This window comes from Cololabis saira, chromosome 1 (genome assembly GCF_033807715.1).
Source record: "Cololabis saira isolate AMF1-May2022 chromosome 1, fColSai1.1, whole genome shotgun sequence".
In the NCBI taxonomy this organism is placed as follows: Eukaryota; Metazoa; Chordata; class Actinopteri; order Beloniformes; family Belonidae; genus Cololabis; species Cololabis saira.
Genome location: NC_084587.1, coordinates 17,613,807 through 17,624,605, shown reverse-complemented (window position 1 = coordinate 17,624,605; position 10,799 = coordinate 17,613,807). Strand labels below are relative to the sequence as shown.

At 38.4% G+C, this 10,799-nt stretch overlaps 1 protein-coding gene across 6 annotated transcripts in view; it reads right to left on the bottom strand.

Moving 5' to 3' along the window:
- Positions 1-8,404: 8,404 nt before the first annotated feature.
- The window catches only part of si:dkey-92j12.5 (multiple PDZ domain protein), a 70,643-nt gene continuing 68,248 nt past the window's right edge, over positions 8,405-10,799 (bottom strand). For all 6 annotated transcript variants that reach the window (XM_061715186.1, XM_061715328.1, XM_061715361.1 and 3 more), the window contains one exon: positions 8,405-10,086. In XM_061715186.1, coding sequence (XP_061571170.1) covers positions 9,940-10,086 — 147 coding nt within the window. In that variant the 3' untranslated portion in view covers positions 8,405-9,939. The remainder of the gene's footprint in view (positions 10,087-10,799) is intronic.

Genomic DNA, 10,799 nt, shown 5'->3' with positions numbered 1-10,799 from the left:
ACTCGAGTTGTAAAAAAAAATCAGGGGGTTGGTAGATTTTATCATATGGGGACAGATAATTTGTGCTGATTACAAATAATATAATATATTACAAATAATAGCACTGACCAAAACACCTGCAGAAATACTGCAGGAATGACATAGCAGCAGTTAAATGCAGCTTTCTGTAAGCTTTAAATATCCACTGGGCTTACATCAAATACATCAAAACACAACAATAAAAAACAGTTTTCTGAACTTATCAATATGACTCTGTCCTTCACAGGATAAGTAAAATGGATCACTGCAAAAACTCAAAATCTTAACAAGAATATTGGTCTTATTTCTAGTTAAAATGTCTCATTTTAGTAAAAAAAAATCTCATTACACTTAAAACAAGACTCATCACTGGAAAAAAACTTATTTGACAATTTTCACCTGTTTCAAGTAGATTTTCACTTGAAATAAGTAGAAAAATCTGCTAGTGGAACAAAATTTTTTTGCTTATAAGAAGATAAATCTTGTCCCAGTGGCAGATTTTCCTAAAGTGAACATTGACTTGAAACAGGTGAAAATTGTCAGATAAGTTATTTTTCTGGTGATGACTCTAAATGTTGAAATAGCTGTAAAACCAAATTCATTGACGAAATGACATAAGGGATGGAAAAGGGGGATTGCAGTTTTACGGGGGGGATGATTTTGACCGTTTTTATTTCAGGGGGGATGCCATCCCCCTCATCCCCCCTCAACTCCAGTACTGCCAGTAAGTGTCTTTCTGTGTGGAGTTTGCATGTTCTCCCTTTTCTCCAGGTATGTAAGCTACGGTACCTCTCACAGTCCAGAGTATGAATGACAAATCTAAATTGCCAGTGAATGTAAATTTCTAGATATATTTATCAAACTTTATAATAAAAATTGCCCCATAAAACAATATAGTAACAAGACTAAATATGTAGATAATCCCTGGATGACCAAAGGATTACAAAACGCGTGTAAAAAAAAGAATTCATTATACAGGTTATTCATAAAGTAGAAGTCAGTTGAAGCAGAGTTAAAATATAAAAAATATAAAAATAAATTATTAAATATTATGAGGGCTTGTAGGAAAGACTACTATACAAGACTAATAGATAAGAATAAAAACAACATTAAAGGAATATGGAACATATTAAATAGTGTCATTAGAAATAAACCAGCTGAGCTCACATACCCCAACCTTTTTGAGTACAGGGATGAGAAGATCACAAACATGAAAGATATTGTTGATGGGTTTAATCACTTTTTTGTAGGTGTTGGTCCAAATCTAGCCAAAGATATAAAAGGAACAGGGAAGGTTGCTGAGGAGGTGGCTTGGGGGGAGAGAAACTCTAACTCAATCTCTCTGGAAACTGTGGACAAAGGGGAAATTATAGAAATTATAAAAAATAGCGCTAATAAAACATCTACTGATGGAAATGATATTGACATGGCATTGATAAAAAACATCATTGATGGGATCATTGATCCCCTTTCTCATATTTATAATCTTTCATTGAGATCAGGAGTATTTCCAGACCAAATGAAACTGGCTAAAGTTATCCCTGTACACAAAACGGGTGATAAACATCTATTTACCAATTACAGGCCTGTTTCCCTTCTGTCCCAGTTTTCCAAGATACTAGAAAAATTATTTGTGGTTCAATTGGACAGCTTCATAGACGGCAATAAGTTGCTAAATGATGGGCAGTATGGGTTTAGATCATCAAGATCAACTTCCATGGCTTTGTTGGAGGTAGTAGAGGAGGTTACAAGTTGTATGGACAATAAGAAATATGCACTGGGTGTGTTTATTGACCTTAAAAAGGCATTCGACACAATTGATCATGGATTGTTGTTAGAAAAGATGGAGAGGTATGGGATTAGAGGGGCAGCACTAGACTGGCTGCATAGTTACATGAATAATAGACAACAGTTTGTACAAATTGGAACTTATAAATCATTGAGCCTAAATATTACCTGTGGTGTCCCCCAGGGGTCAGTACTAGGACCCAAATTGTTCATCTTATATATTAATGATATTTTTAAGGTATCAAATATTTTAAAACTGGTTGTTTTCGCGGATGATACAAATATTTTTTGTTCGGGGGATGATTTAAATCAACTCATAAACATGGTTAACATTGAATTATCCAAATTAAAAGATTGGTTTGACAAAAACAAACTGTCACTAAATCTGAGTAAAACAAAGTTTATCATATTTGGAAATCGCAAAATAGATATAGAAATTAAAGTAGAAATAGATCAGGTAATGATTGAAAGAGTATATGAAGTTAAGTTTCTGGGTGTATTAATTGATTACAGACTTTGCTGGAAATCCCATACTAAATATGTGTGTTCCAAACTAGCAAGGACAATAGGGATACTGGGTAAAGCCAGACATATACTGGATAAGAAGCCGTTGCACACTCTGTACTATGCACTTATTGAACCTTATTTATCATATTGTGTAGAAGTGTGGGGTAATAATTATAAAAGCACTTTAAAAAAGATTTGCACTTTACAAAAACGAGCAGTGAGGTTAATAAACGGAGCGGGATACCTAGATCATACGAATAATTTGTTTTTAAATTCTTATTTGCTCAAGTTTCCAGATTTGGTGAAATTCAAAACGGCACAGACCATGTTTAAAGCCTGGAATAATAGTTTACCTGGAAACATCCAAACATTATTTAGAAAAAGAGATGGTATTCATGATACACGGAATAAACACACTTTTAAACAGACAATGGCTCATACTACAATGAAAAAGATGTGCATTTCAGTGTATGGTATAACACTCTGGAACAACCTTGATGAAAGTGTGAAGGTCTGCAAGAACATCAGGCTATTCAAATGCTGCTATAAGCATATTCTCATACTGAACTACAAAAAGTTGATGTTATAATGACCAGGATTTTTTATTTTATTTTTTTCATTGTCTTTTTTTCTTCTGTGCATGATGCTTTTCTTTCTTTTTAGCTACTTTTATTATTGACTCACTTGTCTTTTAATTACTTTTATATTGATATACTTTTATATGTCAAGAAGGGTATATACTGTATATACATATTATTGTTGTTATTAGTATTATTATTGTTATTGCTATTTTTATTCTTTTATATATTGGATATTCTTATATTGCAAGAAGGGGCCGGACTAGATAAGCATTTGCTTCTTCCTGTCCCTTCTTGAACAAAACTGGTTGTGTTTTATTATTGTTGTTGATGCATGGTGTTTTTTTTTTTGATTTTATTGTTTTGTTCAAGATGAATAAAGATCAAATCAAAATCAAATCAAATGTATATAGTTGCTTGTCTATAACGTGAGCTTGTGATGGACCTGGGATAAACTCCCAGTGACCTTGAAGAAATGGATACAGAAGACACATAGAGAGTTTTTCAGATTGTCCAACAGAACTACTGGGAAACCTTTACAGTTTTCTTCAGTGAAACCTGTTTGTAATAAGATGCAATTATCACGCAGCACTTTCACTCATGGTGTAATGGATTTGTTCAGATGATATCAACTTTATTTCAGTCTCCATCTACATTCAAACTGTAAGCAACAGAAAAATGCTACAATCTGTGTGACGAACACCAAAAAGAATAACAAGAACAGGTAACAGACTATGAACGATTATCTTTAATTCATATTGACAAAAAACCTCCTGGAGCATGCTGGGAAACTACGCTCAACACACTATGACATTAAAGCTCTTCTTTGAACTAAATAAACGGCTGTGGTAGTTTCAGCAAGAAATTAAATCTACTTTCATCGCTGCTTGTATCTGCAGTAGCTGCAATCCTAAAACATAGCACAATAAAATAAACTAAAGCTGAGAAAAGTCCTGATTCGCTATTAAGAAAAGTCCCTAATTTACCTCTACATTCTTCCTCGGTGAAATGCGTCGGCTTTGAGACTCGTAAGCTGCAGGTAGGCAGCGCCTCTCTGCTTTAACTGGGTGACTCAGTGTCATTAGTTCCTGCTCCAGGTTAGAAAATGAGTGGCAGAGGCGTCTATGCCATGTTTTCACTCAGTCCGACTCATTTGCCGCTGACAACCTCGACTTAGTGTCAAGTGGTGAGGAGGAAAGAGTGGGACCGAAACTTAGAGCTGTAATTAAATGTGAGCCTTCAGTGCGTGCGATGATTCCTCCTTTTGGGATATTTTTGTCTCGCTCGAAGGGGAACAGGATTTTAAGACTCAGCACTGGACTGAATAACTTAGCATTGGCATTTTTGCAGCTCAAGATGATATCTTGACAAACAGCCTCAAGGGGATGGGGTGGAGAAGGAGGGCATAGTTTTTATTTTGTCTTCCTCTTCTGATTTTGGATCCAGCATCAGCCGCTTCAGGACCACTGAGTTACACTAAAAGAAATACAACACTGGATTTGAGATTATGGATAGAGCTGACAGTCACACACGCAGTAGTCACTTGGCTACTGCTTTCCTCCTGTGAGAGATGATCATGAGTGCCTTTCAAGTGGGCTCTCGTGAAACTGATCTTATTTTAAGCTGCGGCACCACATGCACTGCCTACTCCATGTCTGACAGATGGTGGAAAAACTGGATAAGCGAGGCCATGGGAGGTTAAAATGTGACGTCTGCTGTAGCCTGCAGGGATACCCTTCACCAAGGTTTATGGCCTAGATGCGAAAACCAGCATATCCCTTTTCCTGATTTAATAAGAATGAGCAAATGTAGAGATGTTGCTTCATCCTCCCCAGTAAAAGTTACAATCCAATGACGTAAATACAAGACGTTGCTAAATATTTTTGATGTACGATTCTATTTATGCAGAAGCGAAGAGCTACAATACAGTGAGAACAACCTGAAATGTGCAAAAAAAAAAAAATCCTCTTGGCTTTTCTCCGTTCTAAAAGCCTCCTCGTGTGAGCAGGCAAGCAATTGTTCATCTGGAGCAGGATTAAGCAGCCTGCGATGGCAGGCTTTCAATAAAGCTTGCAAAGTGAGCAGATGGTTTTGATTAATGCAGACGCTCCAGACAGGATCTCCCAAGATGCTTCCCATTTCCTGAATGAGACACTTGTGTGCAAAATGTGTTGTTCGTCAAGTTGTCACCTATTCCACGAGTAATTTCAGCAAAAGGTTTGTGCATTTAGGGAAATAAAAAAAAACTGGGTTTACTTCAACTTTGTGTTTCTCTGACTTCGGAGTGACTTCTTCAGCTTCCTGTTGTTTTCTCTGACTAATCCCGTTCTCCTCTGCTCTCTCCTAATTTACAATTCAATAATTTAGAGCTGCCTGTCACTCTGTGTGTCACACACACTGACTAAACCTGAGTGACTCTGAATATGAATTCATATTTGATAAAGGCACACTGACTAACAAGGAATGTGGTGACGGAGAGCCGACCGACTAACAAACTAAACTGTCAACGAGGAAAAGCACAGGTTCAGAAAGAGATGTCGATCTAACTGACAAAAGTTTGACATCCACTGACTTTTTACAGCATAGTTCTCGAGATGGAAATCATACGGAAATCATTAAATTCAACCCCAATTTGATTCACAGCATAACATAGAAAACAATGTTAAAGGTGAGACATTCTGCAGTTTCATAAAAGATGGAAACTTATTTTGAATTTGATGAGTGCATCACATCTAAAAAAAAAGTCAGCAGAAGGTAGGAAAGGTAAGTGGTATTAAATAAAGAACCTACATAAAAAGTTTGCATTTAATTAGGTTAATTGATAACAGGTCAGTTACATGAGTGAAAAAAACTGTCATAAATAGTAAACATGGCCTTCTAAATCCAAACCCTATCGCTTATCTACACAGAAGTCACTCATCAATTAAACTCAGAATAAACCATTCCATACAAACAGGTCACATTACACAAATACTCTAACCCAAACTAATAAAATATATGTGCCAAAATTAACTTACAACTTCATATGCATTGTAGTTACCTAAAGAGTAGAAAATTCTCTTCGATTGTCTTGAAAGAAAATCAAATGGACAAACACAAATAACTACTGAAAAATTAAATCCCCCTGCTTGGTATCACCCAATAATTCGATCACTGACATCACTGATGTTAAAAAAAGACCGGAAATGCTGGGCTGGCCCTTCCCAAACACTATACCTGAATGGTGAGTCACAGAAAGGAAATTAACAAATGTTAAACATAATTAACCCAATATAAAACCTGGAACTAAATAAACATATTACCGGTAAACTAACATTATGCATTTACTTTAACTTCCTAATGTTTTGGATATTGTGTTTAATGCTGCCACAAACAGAGTGAAGCATTCCAAACATTAACAAATTAAACAATACGGCTAAAAATGTAATGTGAGGGATGAAGTGACAAGTGGGGAGTAAAGTACATCACCCAATTTGTCACTTTCCTCAGCATTAAATTATGAAGATTTGATCATCTCATCAGTATCAGAGAACTGGGATAAAATCTCTGTGTGCAGGGAACAAGACTCAAAATCAGTACAGCATCCGGGCCCCCAGGCAGTGCTACATGAAAAACAGACAATCTTCCTCAATGGAGGCTGCTGGGGTGAGAAACTCTTCCAGAAGTCGCTATGTAAGAACACAGTTCGCTTTGGTGTCCATGCAGGTTAACGCTTCATCATGCGGAGAAGAAACCATACTGAACACGATGCAGAAATGCTTCTGTCCTCTTTGAGCCAAAGTTGATTTAAAATGGACCGAAGCAAAATGTATAAAAACTGTCCTGAGTTCAAATGAATTGAAACTTCAAATCTTGCTTTGGATATCTTTGATGAGCTGGATCCCTTGGATTAGAGAGGAGAGGGACCATCCAGCTTGGAATCAGCATTCCGTTCACAAGGTTGCATCTCTGATGGTATGGAAGATGCGTTAGTTCCTCTGGAATGGGCGACCGGTTTATCAGGAATGGAGACAGGAATTCTGTAGATTTCAGAGCAAGATATGTTTCCACCCAGACACTTCTTCTGGACGTGTTTTCCAGGAAAGGCTTCATATCTGGTGGTAACACGGGGCGAAACTGTATCAATTACAAAAGCGTAGCTTTATATAAGGAGAGCCCATGATCCACATTGGTCTGCTGTCTGGAGAACGTTGATTAAAAAGAAGGTCCTGACTGTTTAGCAGGTCTGTTTAGTATGGAGCCAAATCAAGTATCTTTTCAGTATCAGATCTTTTTTTCAGTTTCAGATGGTTTTTTTTCAGTTTCACATCTTTTTTTTCAGTTTCACTTCTTTTTTTTCAGTTTCACTTCTTTTTTTCAGATTCAGATCTTTTTTTTCAGTTTCAAATTTTTTTTTCAGTTTCAGACTTTTGGCGCCGATCTGGCGTAGGGGGCGTGTCATCACCTGAGAGGGGCGTGGCATCATGAGTGACAGCAGAACAGAGAAGGCGGGGGACGTTCCTCAGTCATGTTGCCTTCAGGAAACGTAGGTTGCAGAAGCTATCAGTAGTAGTATGATTCAACACTGTATATACACTATATTCACGTGATTGGCAGTGGAAAAAAACTGATATTAGTGATACATTTCTATTTAAAAAGCTATTTTAGACCGTACTTGGAACCAATTGCAGTATAAAAGCAATAAACTATGCCAGACTGCACAGTTCAACAGCCACACTTTAAAGTTTGACATTTCCAGACACACTTCCACATACTACCAAGTACGGTCTAAAACAGCTTTTTAAACAGAAATGTGTCACTAGTATCCGTTTTTTCCACTGCCAATCACGTGAATATGGTGATAAAAAGATTTGAAACTGAAATAAAAAGTTCTGAAACTGAAAAAAAGATCTGATACTGAAAAAAAAAAAAAAATTTAACTGTAAAAAAGAATTTTCAGGTTCAAATTTTATTTACAAATTAGCAAAACTTTTGGCCTTGATTTGGCTCCATAGTTTAGCAGCATATATTCAAATTCAACAACGCTTCATTATCCCCAAAGGGAAATCAGCTAATATCAGATCAGAATGGGAAACATTCCTCCGCAAAACCCCCAGTAGTTGGCCTCGCCAGTTCCCAGATGTACACGGACAGTTGTGCAAATAGGAGTATCAGCTTCACAGCAGTAAACATCACCCTGTCCCAACCTATGAGTTGTTGCTGCCATCGGATTTAAAATGACCTCAGATGATTTTCCCAAGACGTTTCCGTTTCTCGCTATCAACATTTTATACGTTCTCTATATTATACCCTGAGTAAAATAAGGGTTTGTGAGATTTACGAATCATTGCGTTCTGGTTCCATTTACATTTTACACACTGTCCTTTTCCAGTATAGAAAGACTGAGTTGTTCTGCTCTTCACATTAAAACTGAACCTCGACTGTAAGTAACCGTTTGATTGTTTTACCTCGGAACAAAACTGAATTAAACAGTCTCGGACTCGGAAAAAGGTTTGGACACAAATCTCTAGCAAAGGAACATTTAATAGGGTCGATTCATGAGAAAATGCAACACAATGCCAAACGAACAAGTGCAAGCACGGTGAGGACAACTACTTTAGATAAAATAAAATGAAGAAAAAAAAACATGAAAAAAAATAAATAAATATAAAACAAGTAAAAGAATGTTTTAAATAAACATTGTACATGACACAATAACATGTCTTGAATGTCCAAAGAAAAGAAATTTAAGACTATTAAAGCAAAAGCTATCAGCTTAACACAAAGTGGTTCTACATGATGGTTATCTGCAAATAATGTAAGAAATGTTTTATTTAGGAAACAGTTACACTTTATTTTTTTATATATAATTACAACATAAAGAAAAGTAAAGGAGTATTTCAAAGGAAATATCCTAAAGCCTTATTGCCATACAAAAGATTGGCAGGAGAACTTGGCATGTTTTGTATGTCAGGAGTTCCTCGCAGTAAATTAAATCTGAATAAGAAGTTATGAGACGGTGTTAATACTGTAAATGAGTAATTGTTTTTTTCACAGGTTCTTCTATTGCATCCATTTATTTGTTTATATTCATGAGGTCTGATCATCATGGTTATGTGGATATAAATACGTGTTTCAATTACACTCCTCAGCCTCCCTGATGAGGTTTATCCAGAGGTGGTGAAGAATAGTCTCGGGGATAAATCAGGAGTAACAATGTGGATTTGGAAAAAGCATTTGACCATGTCCCCTGGAGTGTTCAGTGGGTCGTACTTTGGATGTATGGGATACTATACTTTGCTATGGGCCATTCAATACCTATACACATATAGAACGGGTTTAACTCGCTGAGTTAGTGAATTTGTTGCAGGTGGGATTTGGACTCAGTTAGACCTGCCCTTTGTCTCAAATTCTGTTCATAACTTTTATGAACAGAATTTCTTGGTGAAGCCAAGGGAAGGAGGAACTCTGGTTTGGTGCCCTTCAGAATTCCAGCTCAGCTTTTTGCAGATGATGTGGTCCTGTTGGTGTCACCGAGCCGCAATGGAATGGGAGATGGACATGATTGGTGCAACATCTGCTCTGTTCAGGTGAAAGGAGAGATGTGCCAAAAGGCCAAACTCTCTACCAGTCCATCTACGTTCTTTTCTTCACCTATGGTCACAAAGTTCAGTCATCCAGGAGGAACTTGGAGTAGACTTGCTCCTCCCCATCAGGATGAGCAGCCTGAGGTCTGCACATATGGGTTACGATGCACATTCATGTAGGACTATAATGGAAATAAAACATTACCTGCTTCGGATGTTTTGCTTCCAGTATCTGTTGTCAGGATTCACATTTTTTTTGTCTGTTTTTGTCTTTTCATGAGTGCAGTGTCAGGAATTATACAACAGAGCTGTGTTTCCAGTTGGAGGTAGTTTCCCTAAACCAAATATGAATACATTTACATTTACAGAAACTACTCTTTCTTGTCGATGTTTGACTCCTCATACTTGTGTGAAGCTGTTCTACATCATCAGAGAGCTGCGTTGGTGAGAAATATTCAAATGAGGACGTAGTTTGCTGTGTCTCAGGAGAGCACGGTGAGGACGACACTTCCTCTGGTCTTTTTCAGGATATCCACAGCTTCAGGGTGCGTGACACCGTCCAGGCAGCGTCCATTCACGGCGATGATCTGATCGCCCCGTTTCAGCCTGCCGTCCTCTATGGCTGCCCCCTGCAGAGCGACAAGAGTCCGTTATAGACGTATGGTCACAGAAATGCAATGTGGCAAACAAAAAAGAAGAGAAAAGTATGCAATGTCTTTGGAATTAACAGGTGTGGCAGGGTGGAGTAGCTGCAGCCACTCAGGCTGACGGGACACAGGTGTGTCCCATCAGCCTCTCCACCCTGCCAGCCTTGATAAGGAGGACTGGGAGACTGCAGCTGGGTCGGACTGAGAAGCTGCTGGTGATCGGTGTGTTGCTGTGCTTGTGCACATGTGGCGGTGTTTGAGTAATAAAGGGTTCTGCACGAAACTCTGTGTCCTCTCTATCCTGTCGGTCGGGCCCCCGTAGCACTCGCCCTGCCACACTGGCACCCAACGAAGGATGGACGAGAGAGGCCGGGAGGGGCGTTGGGGGTGTGTGGCAGGGTGGAGAGGTTGATGGGACACGTGCACCTGTGTCCCATCCGCCTGAGTGGGCGGATGGGACTCTCCACTCTCCACCCTGCCTGCCTTATAAGGGAGCTGGACAGCAGCGGAGGGGTCGGAGGAGCTGCTGCTGGTATGCTGATGTGCTTGTGCACGTGTTGGCGGTAATTTGGGGCTAAATAAAAGGGTTCTGCACAAAACTCTGTGTCTCTCCATCCTGTCGGTCGGGCCCCGTGGCACTCACACTGCTACAACAGGTTTTCCACATAAAATGTTCACAAACTCTGATCTGATCT